This window comes from Centruroides vittatus, unplaced genomic scaffold, assembly GCF_030686945.1.
Source record: "Centruroides vittatus isolate TY-2023 unplaced genomic scaffold, ASM3068694v2 contig_18, whole genome shotgun sequence".
Lineage (NCBI taxonomy): Eukaryota > Metazoa > Arthropoda > Arachnida > Scorpiones > Buthidae > Centruroides > Centruroides vittatus.
This window is the reverse complement of record NW_027121101.1, coordinates 7,872,085-7,892,915: the sequence shown is the minus strand read 5'-3', so window position 1 is coordinate 7,892,915 and position 20,831 is coordinate 7,872,085. Positions and strand designations below refer to the sequence as shown.

The 20,831-nt window shown below is 28.1% G+C and overlaps 2 protein-coding genes across 8 annotated transcripts in view; one reads left to right on the top strand and one right to left on the bottom strand.

Moving 5' to 3' along the window:
* Positions 1 to 20,831, top strand: part of Ehbp1 (Eps15 homology domain containing protein-binding protein 1) — a 111,791-nt gene that overhangs the window by 66,045 nt on the left and 24,915 nt on the right. Inside the window, exons 11-15 of one of the 7 annotated variants that reach the window (XM_067263925.1) lie at positions 935 to 1,079; positions 3,593 to 3,637; positions 6,013 to 6,137; positions 11,475 to 11,574; positions 15,861 to 15,913. In XM_067263925.1, coding sequence (XP_067120026.1) covers positions 935 to 1,079; positions 3,593 to 3,637; positions 6,013 to 6,137; positions 11,475 to 11,574; positions 15,861 to 15,913 — 468 coding nt within the window. Of the gene's footprint in view, positions 1 to 934; positions 1,170 to 3,592; positions 3,638 to 6,009; positions 6,138 to 11,474; positions 11,575 to 15,860; positions 15,914 to 20,831 lie in introns of all 7 variants that reach the window. The other 6 variants (XM_067263923.1, XM_067263921.1, XM_067263920.1 and 3 more) reach the window with 6 other exon arrangements.
* LOC136969655 (protein GVQW3-like) lies at positions 16,811 to 17,898 on the bottom strand. The gene has a single exon (XM_067263944.1). It carries the CDS (start codon positions 17,758 to 17,760, stop codon positions 16,855 to 16,857), a length of 906 nt encoding a protein of 301 aa, XP_067120045.1. The 5' UTR covers positions 17,761 to 17,898; the 3' UTR covers positions 16,811 to 16,854.

Here is a 20,831-nt window from a genome sequence, read left to right as displayed (position 1 = left end):
TCACTGTCTAATGGTTTTCTCTTACATTTTATTTTATTCCATTTTATTAGTTATTAAATCTAAAACTATTGTTAAATTTAAAAACTTGTAAGACACTCATTTAGCATTTAAAATTGAATTTTATAGTTGATACTTTAATAATTTAAATTTAATAAAAACCAAAATCTAATTTAAATTAATAAATAATTACTGTCAAATCTGAACTTTATTGAAGATTAATTCAGTTGTGCTATGCCATATGGTCAATTTTGAATCAGATGTTTCTCTAATTGATCTTTGGATAATTTATTTTATTCAAAAGTGAAATTATAATTTAATATGATTTTGTAAAAACAAAATAATTTTTTTCATATTGATAAAAAATAATAATAATTTTGATTTAGTTTTCTGTTTCATTTTCTTTCTATGAAATAATTAAAAATTACAGATAATCTATTGAAAATTAGTATAGAGCAAGTTTTTAATTTTTTTCAAAAAATAAAATGGAAAATTTTACTTTATTTTTCCTCTTGCATATAAAGTTATATCAGATCAAGTCGAGGATGTTATTTTTTTTCCTTATTTCTGTATTAAATAAAATAAATGATTCACAACAAACTACTTCCAACAACCTTTACTCTGCAGTTAAATTATTTCCTTAATCTAACGTTTTTGGTTAGCTTCAACTGCAGAGTAAAGGTTGTTGGAAGTAGTTTGTCGTGATTGTAATAATGCAGTTTATATAGTAAAAAATAAATGATTGTTTAGTAAATTGATATATAAAATCTTTATTTCAATTGATTTTAAATAAAGCATGAATATACATATACTTTATTATATATACTAGACTTTCTAATTATAATAAATAATTTTTAAAGTCTGAAGTCATTACAAAAGTTAATATTAAAAGAAGCTAATTTATGATGTTTTAATTTTATATTATACTTAATTTCAGCAAGAGGAGGAGCGTCAGAAAGAATTAAGAAAAAGGGCTAGAAAATTAATTGAGGAGGCACGTCAGGGTATTAATAAGCCGGATTTAGGTGGATTTCCTTTCTCGACTGTTAATGTCTCCAATTCTAACAACAATGTTGAAACTGGTAATGATGGTAGCACTTTGAATACAAACATCTTAAATAATAACAAAAATGGAAATGCTGATTTTCCAGTATCATTGCACATAAATTCTGGTATGTTTACTAAAACACTAATGATGAATGCATGAAAAAAATTACATATTTTTATATTGGAAGATATTAAATGCATGACTAATGTAATATTAATTTCATTTTTAATCCTTTTTCTCAGTTATAGAAATATTTCTCTAGTATTAGAAAACACACAAATATTTTGCAAATTTTTAATCATTTATAAAAATGTTATTCATAAGTATAGTGATGTATATGAACAAAAAGTTACCAATGATATAAGTATCATTGAGGAATGAAACTGATTGCTAAATTATTTCAATTTTTATTATTTAAATTAAGGACATTTAAATTAATATAAAATATTTATGCAAATAATTTTTACTTATTATTAAAATATTCATCCAAAGTATGAACACATGCAAATAAATGGAATATAAGTTAGTTTAATTTGACATTTGAAATAAATTACAAAAATTTTCAAAAATATTTTATTTGATAAATCAGTAAAATATAGAATATGATCGAAAAATTTCATCTCTCATTTAATATATAGCATGATGTCAATTATTTAGTCCAAAATCTGAGATGAACTAACTGCAGATAATCAAATAGCAAATTGTGTCGTACTAACTGGAAGTTGTCCATAGCAATTTTGTACTTACTTCCAAAAATCTCTTACTTATAACTATCTATTTGATTTCTCTAACATTATTTTATTTAAACATAATTTAGTTTGTTTCTGATACTATTGTTTAAAATAATATAAAAAAAGGAGAAAGGATGATATAAATTTATACTTGTAATATTTTATGAGGGGAAATCAGAATGTAATGTTCTTTGTTTTATTTTATTTTAAATGTAAACAAGCTACAATGCAGAAATATCAAATATAGACACACTCAATCTATTTTTACATTAAATTAATATTTAATGTTAAAATAGATTGAATATCAGTATAGTCTCAAATATTATTTACTGCACAGTTTTTTAAACATTTGTACATCTTTAGTTATTGAAGTATAAAACTGTGAATATTCAACTACCTTGTATATGTAAAGACCAACAACTTGTATATATACCTTGTATATATACAATAATATATACCTACCTTGTATATATACAATTATTCTCTGACTAAAGTTGCCAATTTTCATTGAGTTGATTCCAGTTTTCCATTCCAGAAGTAAAAAAATTCTGGGAGATTTGACATTTTTTACTCTAAAGAAAAAGTTATAGCATTTTGATATTGCTATCACCTATTCTTTAGTCTGCTGTAATGTATACTCAAAAGTTAATTGTCTTGTTGAATAAATACAGAAGGAAGGCCTCAATTTGGAAGTTAGAAAATTTTAAAATCTTTCCCAAATTCTGCAAGTCTCCTAACAAATCCGGAAGAGTTGGCAACTACTGACTTATGACTACACAACTTGCAACTATCTGTGTGTAAAACAGCTGAAACCAGTGTAATAAAAAGTTGTTTGGAATCTAAAATAATTATTTGCATTTACTAGCCTGACATGATATAATGATTAAATTGTAAATATAATACTGTAATGGAATAAACACACACTACATAATAATATCTCTTTAAGTTTATGTCAAGCTAACTACAATGCAAGTTTGAGCCATTAGTGTCTTAAATATGAAAACAAAACTAATTTTCTACAGAGCTGTTCTGTTCAAATTATTCATTTATTTCTAATTTTATTTTAAGGTTAAAGTGAATTAATAATAAATATATGATTTTTGATTCCTCTGAATGTGGTTGACTGCCTATGTCAGCACTTCTCAACAATGATGGGACAGGTGGTTCAGAGCAGACTTAAATTAATAAAGATTAAAACTTTGTTCAATGATTATTCACTTTTAATAGTTTACTTCCCAATTTAGTTAATTGTTTTCATATGTATTCAAAACATACTTTCAGATTTATTATGTTATGATTGACACAATATGTCCTAAATGTTGGTAATACCCACATAGGTTTAAAAATATTAATGGTATTAATGAAATATTATATGCTGATGTAAAATGTTAAAACAAAATTATATAAATTGCTTTTCAAAATTATTAAGTTTTAATGTGTAAATGTCAACCAAGTAAATCCCAATTTTTCTTTTTGTTTTAAATTTTGAATATTTTGTTTCTTTATTTTATAAAATGTTTTTATATATTACAGTTCTTGTGTTCAAATTTTTTTTCTTTTAGTTCCTCAATTTTATTTATTGCATTGGTAAATTATCTGTTGACATTGAATTGCATGCATTCTGAATATTTATTATTTTTATTTTAAAAAATTATATATAGAATTTCAGTTTATTTACTGTTTAAATGTTTTTAAAAAATTTATTTTTACTCTCAAAGATTTTTTTTTGTTGTCTTCAAGAATAAATACTAACGATAATAGAATGCACTTAGTATACTTACAGCACCATGCATGTTTTTATTTATTTATTTATTAGGAAAATTTCGTCGTTTCAATTTCTACCAGTTCAAAAAAGCATTTGGTGAGCAATTTTAAAGGTTTTTTTTATATTTTTGTATAACTTTTTATAAATTAATTTTTATTGTTTTAATTATAGAATTTTATTTTATATTAATAATTGATTAGAACTTTGAAAATTATTTTATAATATACATTGAAAATTTTATATTAGCTTAGAAAATTGTAGTATTCAGGAAATTTATACAATACAATCTCGGTAATCTGGCTGTTTGCTAGTTTGACATGTCCAACGACATCTGGCAATAGTCAACTCTTAAGTATACCGGCACTGTTGCCAAGTCCATAGACAAGCTTCCCATTAGTTCAAACTAGTTCACCAGTTCCTACTAAATTTGAACACCTTTCCATAAATGTGGCATTATATTGATCCTGGGTATAACATTAAAGATTGTTAGGCTTTTCATCTTAGGCTGCTCAATAAAGAGTCAGTATTTTATAACCCAGTACTGTATAAAAATCAGTCCTGTGAGATTTCAGTTACAATATTTTTGGAGGATTTCTCCCCTAAAAATACTCCCACTAATTTTTCCATGGTTGCTTCAGTTTTCCACTAAATTTAGTAAGAATCCACCAACTTGGCAACATGATTACTGGCAGTACAGTTGGATGACAAAATGGCAGAAGATAATTGAAACTTATTTTAAAAGAATCAGTGATTAATTTGGAAACTCTAAAATATGGTAACACATGATTGCTCTCTTTTCATATTTTCTGTTATTCTAATTATTTTTCATTAATACAATGTAATAATATCATGCAAATAAATGAATGTTTTTCTTTCTGAATGTGATTAAATGATCAAATTCATCTTATGAGTTAGTTCCAATAATTTGGCGTTCTCCTTAATACGACACTGTTCTAGTTGTTTATGTCAGATTACCAAGATTATACTGTATTTATGTCAAATTATGAGATATTGGAAAAAATTTTTATAAAATCTATTTTATAGGAATTTTTGATGAAACTTTATGGTAAAATGTTCTGTAGATGCTTCTTACTAAATTATTTTGTTTCTATTTATTGAAAATATAATTTCAACTTTATACTCTCAAACAAACCAATGCTGTATGTCATTGAGCTAAATAATGGCTATAACTAATAAATTATGAAACAATTTGGTACTAGAGGAAGGCATTATATGCCATCTCTTAATAAATTTAATAATAATAATTTTTAATTAAATAATTTAGATCTGCTGGAAGAAAAAAATCAGTCTGGAGTGGGAATGGAGGTCCAGGTAGCATAATTGGCAATGCATCCACACGGTAAGTGGGAGTTGCAGGTTTGAGTCCCACTCCAGGCCAATTCTTTTCTTCTACGTTACAAAATTTTGTAACACCGTACACAGTGAGTTCTACTTCTTAATAATAACTGTTATTCTAGGAAGCTAGCCTAAGTATTAGTTGATCATGTACATAATAAATGTTTATACAAATGAGTTCCTTCTCATTTTTAAAGTATACTTTCATAATATTCATAGCGTACTTAGCATCTCTTGTAGCACACTGTTTGAGATTCACTGTCTTAATCGGAACAGTCAAAAAATAGAATTTATCTTTTTAATAATCATAATGTAAACTGTACTGTTCATGTGAGTTAAGTCATTATACATTATATTATATTTAATCAAAGGTTACAAAAATTTTTGGAAAAATTTTCAAAACACAGTCATTAAATGTAAATATTGCAATAAATTCACAATAAAAAATTTTATTGGAAAATGCTGTAAATATAACTTAAATTTAAAATATTTGTAATATTTATAAATATATGTGTGGTTTCAACGATCGAAAACGTTAGTTAATTGGTTGTTAATTTTCGTATAGAGTACCGGAAATTTAAAAGGCTTAAGAAGTTATATTGGATATTAGATGTACCGGTATGAGGATTGTTTTCTATATGTGTGGTTTATAAAGATTTGGAATTTAATCTTTGGTAGAATTAGTAAAACTAATTTACCATAAAGTCTCTATACAAATATCTACAAAAATGCTTGTTTTGTTAATGAAAAAATACTTTATGAAGATTTTTATAAATTTTATATAAATCTATATTATAAATTTTTTACTTTTATAATTTGATATACTATATGTTAGTATTTTAATATAGTAAAATCTGAAGAACCGTTATATGTTCTAAGTAAGACTTTTCATTTAGATTTTTCATTAAGAAGTTCTTGATACTTTTGCTAAGTTCAATATGATATGAGATATATTTTAACATCATATGAATGTAGAAGTGAATGTGTTTACATTTGTAATAAAAAATTCATTTGAATTAATTGCTTTATTTTAAAAATAATTTTATTTACTGGTAAAAAAAATATATATAAAAAATATTGAGTTAGTGATAACATTAATTGAATTTTTATAGCAGATGAAGATAAAAGTTTGAACTCAGTTTCTGAATCTGTCATAGAAAAATCCAGAATTAATCAAGATGGAAATATTTCATCTGACAAAATAACAACTTTGGCTAAAGAATCATCAGTTAATGATAACGTAAGTTAACGTATTAAATAACCTTTTTTTAAATATGTTAACTTTACATAAATTAATTTTGAATTTTAATAAAATCTTATTTAAAATAACCTCATAAATAATCAAAATACAAGAAAGACCTCTTAATAAGATACAAATTATTATTACAAATATCTAATGGTGACTACAAGGTGATAAATGTAAATTTTTAACATTTTAAAAAACTAGTCTAAACATTTTGCCAGTTGAGTTGATCTGACCTAACAATTGTTGACAAAACTAATAATGATGGCAACATGAAAGCATATAGTTGTAACTCTGGTTTTTTAGAAACCTCTAATTCAATATCAATTAATTTTGAAGTTTTATGAGTGCTATAAAAATTCCATTAATGTTTAAGATACAGGAAAAGATCTATTGGTTAATAGATTTTTTCTTGTATTTGCTGATGCTAATTACTATTACTATATTTTAAAGAAAGAAAACATTTTTAAAAACAAAAGAACAACCCCACTTGCAATGAACTTTGTTAACCATTTAAACTTTTAGAAATTTACATAAACTTAAAAACTCTAGCATGCATATAAACCAAGTGCTATAAATAATTCTTTTTGTAAATAAACAAGTTTATTCCAATAATTTACTACTTTTGATTTCATTAGTTTTGAATGCATAATTATGCAAATCTTACAACTGCTTGGCAACATATTGCAATGAAGTTTGTTCAGAAAGGATTTTTGGAAAATTTTCTGGAATTTCTTGTAGTTTTTCTTGTCACACATCTTGCATATAAAAGGCTTTAGCTGTACCTTTAGTTGTTCATATTAATGTCTGTGAAAAATGGCAAGGATTTGCATTTCTGTGATGGTGTTGTGAACTCTGAAGCTTATATTCTAATCCTTCAGCAATATCTACACAAATCAAAATGTAAACTTTTCCAAAGACAAGTCTGTATTTTCCAGCACAATAATGCTTGTCTGCACAATGCTAGGAAAACCAAAGCCTGGCTGCAATCTAATTATACATGTGTACTCCCTGGCCAGCATCATCCTTGGACCTATCTCCAATAGAAAATATATGGAGATTTAAAAAAAAATTAGTCATTTTTTTTTTACACTCAACACTGTCCTTACATTGTTGAGAATTAGATATATACATGAAACATTGATAAATAAATAAAGTGCATAAATAAAAAATTTATTGCATTAGAATGTGATATGACAGTTATCTCAATTACATGAAAAATTATTGACGAAATTCTGAACATTAACTAAGGAAGGTATTTTATGGACATTGTTTTTTTTGTATGGAGTATGATGTGGTATGTGTGTTCCATAACAAATTCCTTTGCATACTTCCATGTATGGAGGATTATCATGAGAAGAAAAATTTTAACTTTGTTGTGTGTACAACATCTTTTATTTTTGTCTTCAGAATATTTCTTCCTACATTGTTCTTTACAGGCAACACCTTATTGCCTGTAATTTTTAATAAATAAATTATAACAACAAATTTTGTATTATGTACAGAATGTATTTAATTATTTTAAATTAATTAAAAATTTCAATAAAAATGTTAATCAATATCACACCTTCCTTACCTCTTCCAACAATATTTTATTAGAAACAAACATTTTCAGCTTATTTTATGGACTTACTTTATGTCTACATTTCTGAATATAATGGTTTAAGAATGAGAGGGCCAAATATTCAGGTCTCCAATTTGAACAAAACTTGGTGAGTATATAGCGTCACACAAACAGGTCCATGTTCAAATAATATAACCCACTTCTCAAGCATTTCCAAAAACCAGACCTCTGAAAATTGAGTGTTTTAGCTCTTAAGTCTTTGGAAGTTTCACTTCTTGTAACTGATAGCTGAGTGGATAACAAGCTGGAGCTGCATTGTGCAGGTTTGAACCTTTGCAATTTTAGTATTTTTTGGGTTTTTTTTTTTTTATGTGTAACAAAATTATTCTATTATTTTACTGTATCATTAGCATTATTATTCCTCATGTTTAAAGCTTATAAAGCTTATACTCATAAAAAGATATTTTTGCTTGTGGTTACATACCATAACAACACAAGCAAACAAGCTTCAAATGTTACTGCAAATGGACAAAAAAAGTCAAGTCTAATATGTACATAGGGTAGCATAGTCACAGCATTTTTTTTAATTGTTAATGTTATGAACAATTTCCTCACGCAATCATTTTGTTACACTTCAAGTATAACAATACCACCATATCTTAAAATTAATTTGAAGAAATAAAAATTTTATTTAACGACATACAAGAGTTACATCTACAAAGACTTAGTTTTCTCTGAACAGGAAATGACGTCACATTTTTTTTAGTCTTTTGTTTTATAAGCTTTAAATGTGAGGAATAATAATAATACTAATGATGTGGTAAAATAATAGAACAATTTTGTTATGCATAAAAAAAAAAAAACTAAAATTGCAAAGGTTTGTTCTACATTGTGTTGCTCCAGTGCCTAGTGTCTTATCCACTTGGCCAGTGATTCCCAATCAGGAGTATGCATACCCCAGAAGTACTGTACATGCTTAGTGGCTTAGGGCAGTGGTTCCCAACCTTTTCTAGGATGCAGAACACTTTTGTGAGCAATTTCTTTAGCGGAACACTTACTTAAGTTAATATGAAATACATAAGCTTGTCATCAGTTATTTTATTAGAATATGAGCAGTTATAATTCAAAATCTCTACTCATATTATTAATGCCAATTCTAAGACACGAAAAAATATACCTAAATAACTTTAATGGGAAACTTGTGCCTGATGTTTTTTACATATTTCATTCAGTTTTTATTATTGCCTTTATCTTATTCGAAACAGTAGTGCACTCCATAAGTACAAGTCATACATATATATTTAAGATTATGAACATTTTATGATTTTAATTTTTTGATATTCGGTGGCTCAAATACGATCGCACACTTTCCGATTTGCGACTAAATCTGCGGAACACTTGGGAGATGCTTACAGAACACCGGTTGGGAACCACTGGCTTAAGGGTATGCAAAAATAAATTAATAATGGCGGATAAGAACATTTAGATTCTGCATTGAGGCCTTTGGCGATGTCACATCACTTGATGCTTAGTTTTAAATAAAAATAGAATTATATTTTTATTATATTTATTTGTGTCCTTCCTCCAACACTTCTCAATTTATAATAATTTTTTTTTACATGTAATTGTACAGCACTGTGTAACTGACCAAGGTGCCACTGTTTGACAAACATGTGAAATAAAACTTAGGAAAATGGGCTGCCAAGTCCAAAAAGGTCGGGAACTACTGCACTCAGCTATTGCTATTATAAGCAGAAGTGAAACTTTCAAAGACTTAAAAGTTAAACACACAATTTTCAGAGGCTTGTTTTTCGAAAATGCTTGAGAAGTGGGTTGTATTATTTGGACAGGGAACTGTTTGTGTTTAGGGCTACATGCTCTTACCAAGTCTCATTTAAATCAAAGACCTAAACATCTGGCCCTCTCTTTGTGAGTATTCCAAAATTGGAATGTTTGAACATTTAAACTGACTTTTTTTTAAAAAAATTGAGTAATCTGATACACCAAATTAAGTAAAAATAATTAAATATGCACATATATAAAGTTATATAAGCAATATTTAAAATAGAAACAATGAATAAAAATAACAAACAACAGCAAAAGTTATGCATTATGTGTTATATAATGCAGTAATGGCATTTTAATTGTATGCTTGTGTACAATTGTGGATATGGCCTCACTGTTAGGGCTTGGTGATGAAAGATTGCCAGGCAAGTGACAAAGTATGCTTTCTTTATTGTTAATTCAATCCCCTTTGGTTTTAGTACGAAAGATCTCCAATGCCTCTAAAGTTCTCAACTTGTAGTTATCAAACTCCCTTTGTAAAATTTTTGCTTCATCCAAACATGGTGATACCCTGGCTCATAGTCTTATTGCACTAGTACTACAACAAATCTATTTTTAGCAATGTCATATCTATTCTTGATCCAATACATGTTAGCTTTTTTTTAGATCTGTTGTCTGTAACTGGAATTGAGTATCCTCTTGAGGCTCTGTACTATAAATTTTGTTTTAATTTGTTAACGACTTAAATATAATAGGATTGCTTTTATATGTGATGTGCATGTTTACATATTTAGTGTCCTTTTATACACAAAGAATAGTATGGGGTCATATTCGATTACAGTGCACTTCTGACTGTGTATTGGGTAGAATTTACTTGGTAGGTGTTGGTTTTTAAAGTTGTTTTCTACAGTATGAGCCATGTTGGAGATAAGTTTTGTAACAATGCACTACTGGGGTGTTTTTTATGTTTTAACTCCCAAAAGATCTCTGTAATATCAGAACAATAGGTGTCATGCAATTCTGTTATTTTATAGAATTAAATCTGTATATTCTTACTCTTGTTAATAATAAATATCTTTAGAAATTTAAAGATAATCCTAAAATCTGTTTTAGTATTGCATGCAACATACAGTGGAACTTTGCTTAATGAGCATAATTTATTCCAGAATCTTACTTGTAGTGCAAAACAACTTTTCCCAATAAATTAATGCAAAGTACGATAATGCATTCTATGCCAAAAAAAAAATACTCAAATATTTTGTGTGTAACGTTTATTCAAAGAAAACTATACAATGTACATTGTTAAGGAGTGTGAATCATTTTTATCTTTTCTTCTAGTGTAAAATGAACCAACCTGGAATGTGAATTTGATTTGCAGAGAACAAAAAATCGAAAAATTCTCTCTCATAAACAGCCAAACAATATGCAAATTTTTTAGCTATGTAAAGGCTATAATTAAATATTAGAAATTAATTAATATGACTAGAGGTAAACAGTTAACATGCTTCCATATCATATTAAATTTAATAATTATAAATAATTAATTTTTAATTTAGACATTTCTAAAATTTAATTTGGAATTGGTCATTAAATTTAATACAAGATTGCAGCATAACTGCCTACCTCTAGTCAAATTAATTAATTTCTAATATTTAATTATAGCCTTTACATAGCCCAAGAATTTGGCATATTGTTTGGCGTTTATTATATAATGGGCTATAGTTGTTGATGTTTATATGTAATATGTCTAAACATATGTTTGGAAAAATGTGTGATCACAAGTGACACTAAGGTGCTAGCAGAACAAGTGCTAAACACAGACTGATGTAGCATGCGCACAATCCAGGACTTTTCCTCTCCTTATCACTTGTTAAGCGAGGTTCCACTGTATATTAATTTTATGTATTTTTAGATTCTAATAAATCATTGCTTGGCTATAAATTTTTAAGAAATAAATTTATTTTTATTATTTTTTTATATTTTAGACAAATGGAAATTATCCATCTTTTATTCCATTTAAAATAAATGTGGGAATAAATGAAGATGAAATACCCTACAATGAATCTTCAGAAAATTCTTCTTTAGGTAACTTCATTAAATCATGTTTATTTTTTGTTGTTGCATTTTGATTATGAATTTAAATATTATAAATTTTAATTTGTTTTTTATTTATTATTTTTTGTAAATTTTATCCTGTTGTGCTTCTAATGAAATTTTAACACATTTAAATATAAATTTAAAATTTTAAGAAATATTTAACTCTTAACAGTTAGAGGTCTGTTAGTATAAAATATAAAATTAGATTAGACTCACTGTTAGAAATATGAATTATGAATTATGAATAGTGTTACCAACTTTTTCCATCGCATTAATATGTCTGGCTTTTTTTGATCTAACCATACACATTAAAAATTTATGAAATTTGAAAGAATAGGAAGTTATTAATAATGTTTCAAGAAACCACAAATAATTTTTTCATACCAATATTTATTTCTAAAATAAACAAACAATAATCCAAGGATGATAAGGAAAATGTGTGTGACAGAAGTTTAATACAGCTTTATAAATAGAGCTGATGTACACAGATTAAATCCAATGAATAACATTAAATAATAATCCTGAAAATCTATAGAAGTTTATGCAGGCTGATTCACAAAGTAGTTCAGGAGAAAATTCTTGATGACATTTTTTGTTCAAAATGACATGTGAAAATAGGTCTGAATCTTAAGATGAAAGTAGTAGTTTTAAAAAGAATAAAAGTGAATAAATGAAAAACATAAAATAAAATGCTTAAAAGTTATTTACTGATGAAATCACAATTGTTGCACAATATTTAGAAGATATTTTCAGATTTTTCCTTGTGATTCAATACACTGCACCATATATATTGTGTTTCTGATTTCAGTGTGGTTATTTCTAATGAGTGCAACAGTGTTCATAACATGAGCAAGTGTATTTGCATCTTAGTCATGTGAACAAGATTTTTCATTCATTTCCAAATACAAAAATCTAAGGACTGGATTAGATTAGATACAAGCCAGGCTTAATTTACAATGATGTATAACAGTTTTATAGGAAAAAACATAAAATTAGTTGTCCACTTAACAGAACATTGGCTAACAGAGCAGTTTGCTTAAGAGATTATTCTCCCACTTTCCTGATTTTCTCCCCTATGTTTTACTTTAACAGTATATTCATTAACACAGCACTGGATAGTATAGCCGTCTGTTGAAATGAGTCTATATCAGCTACATTTTTAGAGCAGTATTTCACATTAGGAATTGCTATTCTAAGAAAGATTTGTTACCACCCAAGGTAGATGGTGGCAAGGCTCTCTACACTAAGGTATATATTATATGGATTTTTAATGAAACCTTCCATTTGTCAGTTTTCTAATACATGGGTAGTTAAAAGATTTACAGAATCATAATGAACAGTTTTATTAGATACACATATAAGAAGCAATTACATATTAAAAAGGTATAAAATAAAAATGAACATATTGCAGATTAAATGTGATGTTAAGCAAAGTGATGTAAATCACAACAAAGTTCACCATGGGCTAATTGATATAAAAAAGATATAATTCAGTTAATATTATTCTTATTGGATTGTGTTAACAACCACCAGCATTTATTTCTCATCTCTCATAATCAGTTTTACTTTTTATAAAGAAAATTTAACAATGATTATTGTAAATGGTTACAAATGTATGTGTGTCTTTTCTCAATGATGTTATAATGAAACAATGTTAAATGAAAGGACATTAAGTAAGGATTTGCCATACTGTGTTTATTAATTATTTAATATAATAATAAAATTTGTGATATAAGACTGGAAACCAATATGTAATTATGTGGTGATGAATTTTAATGTTTTCAAGTATATTACAAGTTACATAGACCTTCTAAGACATGAAAAAGTGAAGAAAATTGAATACCATTAACAGGCCTCTTAATGATCCTGTTTCTTCAAATAAGAGAGCATTTTGCAGTGTCCTGAGGGTGCTCTCTTAAATGGACTCTACTGTATTAATAATCTGAAATGTTGATATGATATTTTCACTTCATAACTGTGGATAAAACTTTATAAATAACTGTCTAGTTATGAATTTGTATGATATGTAATAGTATCTCTCTAAACAAACTTCTGACAAATTTTATTTTCTAGTTCTGTTTATAAAACTGTAATATTCATTTTATAACAGATATATGAACTATGTATACAATTGAACCTCGCTTAACGAGCATAATTTGTTCCAGAGTCTTACTCGTAATGCGAAACATTTGTTAAGCGAAACAATTTTTCCCATAGAAATTAATGTAAAATACGATAATGCATTCCACGCTGAAAAAATGCTCAAATGTTTTATGTATAATGTTTACTCAAAAAAAAATTGTACAATATACACTGTTAAGGAGTGTGAATCATCATCATCATTTCTTCTAGCATGGAATGAACCATCCTGAAATGAGAATTTGATTTGCAGAAACAAAAAAAAAAATCACAGCTAATATGTTTGATAAACACTCCAAATTCTTGATATGCCAAATTCTTGGGTTATGTAAAGGTTGATATGCCAAATTCTTGGGTTATGTAAAGGCTATAATTAAATATTAGAAATTAATTAATTTGACTAGAGGTAGGCAGTTATGTTTCCATCTCATATTAAATTTAATAATTATAAACAGTTAATTTTTAATTCAGACATTTCTAAAAATTATTTTGGAATTGGTCATTAAATTTAATGACCCAAGAATTTGACATATCGTTTGGCATGTTTATTATATAACGGGCTATGGTTGTTGACGTTTATAAGTAATATGTGGGAACACAAGTTTGGAAAAATGTATGATCACAAGCGACATTAAGATGCTAGCAGAACAAGTGCTAAACACAGACAGATGGAGTATACCACATGCGCACAATCCGGGACTTCCCCTCTCCTCATCACTCGTTATGCGAAACATTGCTCGTTAAATGAGGCAAATTTTTACAATTTGTTTTGCTCGTTATGCGAAATACTTGCTGTGCGAGGTGCTCATTAAGCGAGGTTCCACTGTATATAGATAATTAAAAAATAATTATAAATAACTGTTTAGAAAATTCTTTTAATTTATTAAAGTATTAGACACAATATAAAAAAAAATTCTATTTGAATTTTCATCATAATACAAGACTTAAATAAATAAATAAATATTTACTATATAATTAAATAAAATTATTAACAATTTAAATTATATTGCTGCAGAGCATTAGAGATGTAGATGAAGAAGCATTTCTTATTCAATAAGAAATACATTATTATATAAATAAATAACAACTAACCCGTTACAAAGCTATACAACCACCAAAGCCGAATTATCGGGCTAGAGTCGGCTATGATAAATAAATAATAAGACAATTTGGCACTAGTGCTTGGCGTTAGGTGCCATTTCTTACTAAATTTAATAATTATAATTTAATTAAATTAAATAATTTAATCATTTGGCTTTGGTGGTTGTATAGCTTTATAACAGGTTAGTTGTTATTTATTTATATGCCTTGCCGGGGTTGCGATGGCCGGTTGTGTGCCTTGGGAGGACGTGGGCACTTGATGTGTCCCCAGCCGGCATTGTAATGACCGTCAATGGTCGTCATGTTAGCTTATATATACTGGAGGAGGAGGTTGGACCGAAGGTCCAGGTAGCGTAACTGGTAACGTGTCTGCACGGATAGCAGAAGTTGTGGGTTCGAGTCCTGCTTCGGGCCAATTTCTTTTCCTCCAGTTCCAAATTATTAAATTATTTAATTTAATTAAATTATAATTATTAAATTTAGTAAGAGATGGAGCCTAACGCCAAGCTCTAGTGCCAAATTGTCTTATTAATTATTTATTTATTATAGCCGACTCTAGCCCAATAATTCGGCTTTGGTGGTTGTATACATTATTATATTATAAAAAGTATGAACTGGGAATTGTTAAACATTTTAATTTTTGAACTTGAAAAAAGTTCATTAAAATGAATTTAAAACAAATTGGAATTTATAATGAAGTTTTTTAAGTTCAAAAATTTTAAGTGTTTCAACCATTGTTGTCGTATTAATTTTTTACAATATATAAATTTTTTTTAAATAGTGTATTTTGATAGTAGTAGTGATAGTGGGTGTAATATTCTAGCTTCTGAAACAGCATACAATAGGAGGTGTGTGGCAATTTCTTTTAGGACAATTTTTATCAAACTTTTTCAAGTTTAAACATTTTAAATGAATTATTATTTTAAAATTACACAATTTGAATATATATATATTCCTTTATTTCATTACTTTGATTATTAGAGAAAAATTTCATTTAGTAAAATGTTGCTAATTACCTTTTCTTTCTTTAACAGATGTAAAGGGGGATAAATTAGATGTATGCATAAATTTTTCTGACAATAAAGAGGTTAGTGTGAAATAATAATAATAGGAATAATTTTGTTATTTTTCACATTTTTTTTTATTATATTATTATTCATTACAATTGTATAAAATATATGATTGTTCCATTTACTATTTTAAAATTCAATAGTAGTTACAGTATAAATACAGTAACTACTTCAAAACAATATTTTCATATCTAACAAAACTATGTAAATTGTTATTTAAGAAATAAGATAATCAATATCAAATTTTAATCATTACATAATAAAATTTGGGGTTACCTTTCTAAAAAATGTTCTTGCACATTTTAAAATACTTCTCGAAATTGAGACATTTAAATGTAATGAAAATATGGAGAAATGAATGTAATAAAAATACTAATGTCAGTTGTAGTGACAAGGGAAAATGAAATGATTGTATTTTTTTACATGAAAAATTTTTCTAATATTAATTTATAGCAAAAGAAGTGGCATTAACTTTATCATTTAATATTATTTTGTAAATTTCAGTGAACTGCAATATCTAGTAAGGCTTAGAAATATCATAACACAATATCTTTTGTCAATGATTAGAGAAATACTATTAACAGATTAAATTTTTTCTCATTTTTGTGGGAGTTATTGAAAATAGAGATGCATATATTTATTTATTTTTGAAAAATATATTATCTTCAAAAGCTAAGGTACAGGTATTCCTTGCTTAATACAATATTTGATTAATGCATGAAATTAATTGCAGCAATCTCTTTATATACGAGGTGTGTTCAAAAAGTATCGAACCTTTGGTCGGCAAAAATACATTTATTGATTTTGAGGTACAAAACCCTTCAAAGTAGTCTCCTTGGTAATATATACACTTCTCCCAGCATTCCTCCCATTGCTGGAAACACTGCTGAAATGCCTCTTTTGGAATGGCCATCAGCTGATCCATCGCATTCTGCATGATGTCTTCTCTTGACTCAAATCAGGTTCCTTTTAGCGGCATTTTCAGCTTGGGAAATAGCCAAAAGTCACACGGAGCCATGTTGGGAGAGTATGGAGCGTGATGAACCACAGGAATATTGTGTTTGGCGACAAAAGTCTGAATCAGATGCACAGAATGAGTGGGTGTTATCATGATGGAGCTGCCACGTTTTGGTTGACCACAAATCCAGTCGTTTGCATCACACAACATCACAAAGATGACGAAGAACCACCTGGTAGCACTCCTTTGTGATGGTTTGGCCTTGTAGTGTGTACTCATGATGCACCATCCCACAGGAGTGAAAAAAACTGTCAACATGACCTTGACATTGCTGCAGAGCTGCCACACTTTTTTTGGCCTCGGGGATGTCGAATGTTTCCACTGTGACGACTGCATCTTGGTTTCTGGGTCGTACCCATAAACCCACGACTCATAGCCTGTGATTACATTGTTCAGAAAATTGGGATTACTGCTTACATTGTCCAGCATGTCCTGTGCGATTTCCAGACGCCTTTGCTTCTGCTCCACTGTTAGCAGTTTTGGTAGAAATTTCACTGACACTCTCTTCATACCCAAATCCTTGGTCAAAATTGAATGTACTGATCCAATGCTTACTCTTGTCTCATTCGCAAGTTCTCTGACTGTGATATGATGGTCCACCATGACCAAAGTCTGCACTTGCTCAATGACAGTGTCATTTTGGCTTGTTGAGGGTGTGCCTGAACGCAGTTCACTGTCCACTGATGTGCAGCCATCTTTGAAGCAGTTGTACCATTCCTTTATCCGTGTGTTGCTCATGGCATCATCCCCAAAAGCCTGTTGAATCTTGCAAATGGTTTCCGCTTGGGTATCACCAAGCTTTTGGAAAAATTTGATGCAATATCGCTGTTCATGTTGTTCAGTCATTTTCCAAGTTACTGGAATCTGACAAGCGCTCACTACACGTCCTCACTCATAGGCCAACTGCCAGCGACTGACACTTCCTGTGGCGGGAAAAAATTCAGGACTGCGCATGACTGTCCCCTCCACATCTCCACCAAAGGAGGCTTCCTGCTCGTCATTGGTTTACATGGGAAAAATAAAGGTCCGATACTTTTTGAACACCCATTGTGTGCAGCAGAAGTTTTAATTTATGCAGCTTACCAGCTGTCTTTACTTACCATATATACCATATTTTGGTTAATGCAATTTTGATATGTGATAGGATTGAGGGATTAATTAACTGCATTAATCAAGGGATACCTGTATTTTACTTTATATAATTGTTATTTTTATTTCTTACATTATTTATATAATGTAACTTGTTATAAATTGGTATTTTTTTTATTATGCATTAAACATGTTAAATTTAAGAATTAAACATAATAATACTGAGCAAGTATTAGCACTTTTTCCCACTTTATTTTGTTTTAATTATTTTTAACATTAATTTTGTTTATAACTGATGTTACAAAAATTTATGTTTTGTTAAGATTTAATTTTTTTAACGATCAACCAATGCCGATGCTAGCCCGATAATTCGGCATTGGTTGATCGTTATCTATAACGGGCTAGTAGTTGTTTATTTATTTAATGTTTTTTTCTTGTATACTTAAATATATAAATAAATATATTCATGGTGTAATTTATTTTTAAAATGTTTCAAAAAATATTAAAACTTTAAGGTTAAAAAATTAATCATCTATTGTTTTTTCATCTATAACTGCATTTCATCAGAGACAGGTTATGGATGAAAAACAGTGGTTGATTAATTTTTTAACCTTAAAGTTTTAATATTTTTTGAAAAAAATTTTAACTTTTTTTTTGTTATGATTGCAAATAACTTCTTCCCATTTAATAGTGAAAGCATTTATATTCTTCCATAACTTTATAATTTGTGTTGTTGTTACTGTATATACGGGTGCATAATAAGCTGGTCTCAATATTTTCAGCTAAAATTTCTGGTTTAGACCTCCAAACATATGGTAATCTACCACTGAAATTTGGTTATGTTACATGGCAGCTTATGGAAAAAGTGTGCAATAAAGCCACACTACTTTCTAATTATAATATCTTTTAATATATGACATATGCAGTGCTTTTTTCTAAACAAAGTTATTGTCAATATGCCTGTATGGTGACGTAACATATAAGGTGTATTGCATAAGTATAAACTCATCCCTTAAATTTGCAATTTTTAAAAATTAATTTATTTTATGATAAATTTTATATATTATACTTTGACATCCACTAATTTAACAATAATTTAAGTAGGTATTATTATCATAAGATGAATTTTCAAAACGTTTTTCAGAATTTAGTTTTTTAGAGTGTTTCATAATTATAAATCCATTTAGTTTTATGCATAATAATTAAAATTTTAAAAATTTAATAACCTATACATTTACTACATTTACAAATAAATTTAATCATTCTATTAGGTATAAAATTAATTAAATTGATTAGTTTTTTTTTTTACATTTGTTTTCAGTGGAGAATTGCTGCTTTTAAGTTATTCATTGTCTGATATTATTTTCCATGAGCATAAACAGCTGTTGCCAGTAGTCTCCATAAATTTACTATAGAGTTCAGACCAAGGAAATATGCTTGCCAGTCCATAAGTTGCACACCATTGTCTAGAAACCATTCAAATGTGCTTCTTGCATTATGTACAGGGGCATTGTATTGCTGGAACTCCCAAAAAACTTCACCAGTTTTTCTCCAAAGGACAAGTGTTTTTCTAACAATGTCTGATAATTTTCAGCATTCATACAGCTATTAACAAAGGCAATATTTGTTTTGCATGCCAACCAATTGCAGCCCAAACCATAACAGAGCTTTGTTATGGTTTGGGCTTTAACCATAACTTTTTGTTGACATTTTGCAAAAATTTGCTCTCTTTTCATAGATTGCACCAGTAATATTGCCATCAGTCTGGCCCATCAAGGTTAAATTTTTTTTTCATCACTGAAGACAACTTTTTGCCTTTCTTTCTTTCTGCATACTTTTTTTCATGACAAATTTCAAGTGTTTCTCCATATGATATGGTTTTAGAGATTGGGGTCATCTTCCTCTTAGGATATACTAAAGGTTCAAAGCATTTTGCAATTCTTGATAGGGTTGATTTAGACACAGGAATATCGTATCATTTAGCAATTTGACCAAGGGACATATTTGACTTTGAAATTTTTCTTAAAACAGCCTGGTTTTGCCACATGAACAGTTTAGCTGGCCTACCTGACTGCCTTTTGGTTCTGTAATTTTCGTTAAATTTCAAGAAACTGTTTAGTACTCCACTACTTCTGTTTAATTAATATTTTTCCTATTTCCCTGTTTGAGTATCTTTTCTTGTTTAAAATTGATATTTGATTCTGTTCAAAGTCAGAAAGACTTAATCCACACTGCATTGCTGCACAGATAATAATGTGAAAAAATGTTATATAACACTTACAAAGTTTTTTGAAGTAGATCATTTTTACTTCATAAAATACCCTCTATTGATCAAATTAAAAAACAACAAGAAAATATTTAAAAAATTATAGTTAGGTTTATTAAACAGTTACTTGGATTTATATTTATGCAACACCTAAAAATAGTAATTTGTTTCACTATTTGTGTAATAATTTTTTTTATTGTTATTACTTAAATGAGTTGCTATTATTACAAAATATAAAATAATTAACATTGAACAATCTTTTCTTAACAATTATAGCATTTCTAAGGTGGATTTACACTTATGCAATGCACCTCAGAGTTATTTTTACTGAGCAACTGCCAATATTATGTAGTGATTAGTGATACTTTATATGCTATCTGCCAGTATGGCATACTAGTATGTTTCAATAGTATGCCATACTGCACTAAAAAATAAACCTGGATATAGTTCATGTAAAAAGAATTATGGACATCAGACTATATAGGAGAGGACTTCAGGCCAATTAGCCTCCTCCTGGTACTCGGGAAGGTCCTTGATGGACTAATTATCAACCGCATCAACT

Bases quoted from the DNA above. Each gene is read 5' to 3' on its own strand.
- LOC136969655 (XM_067263944.1), bottom strand. From the start codon at position 17,760: ATGACTGAACAACATGAACAGCGATATTGCATCAAATTTTTCCAAAAG.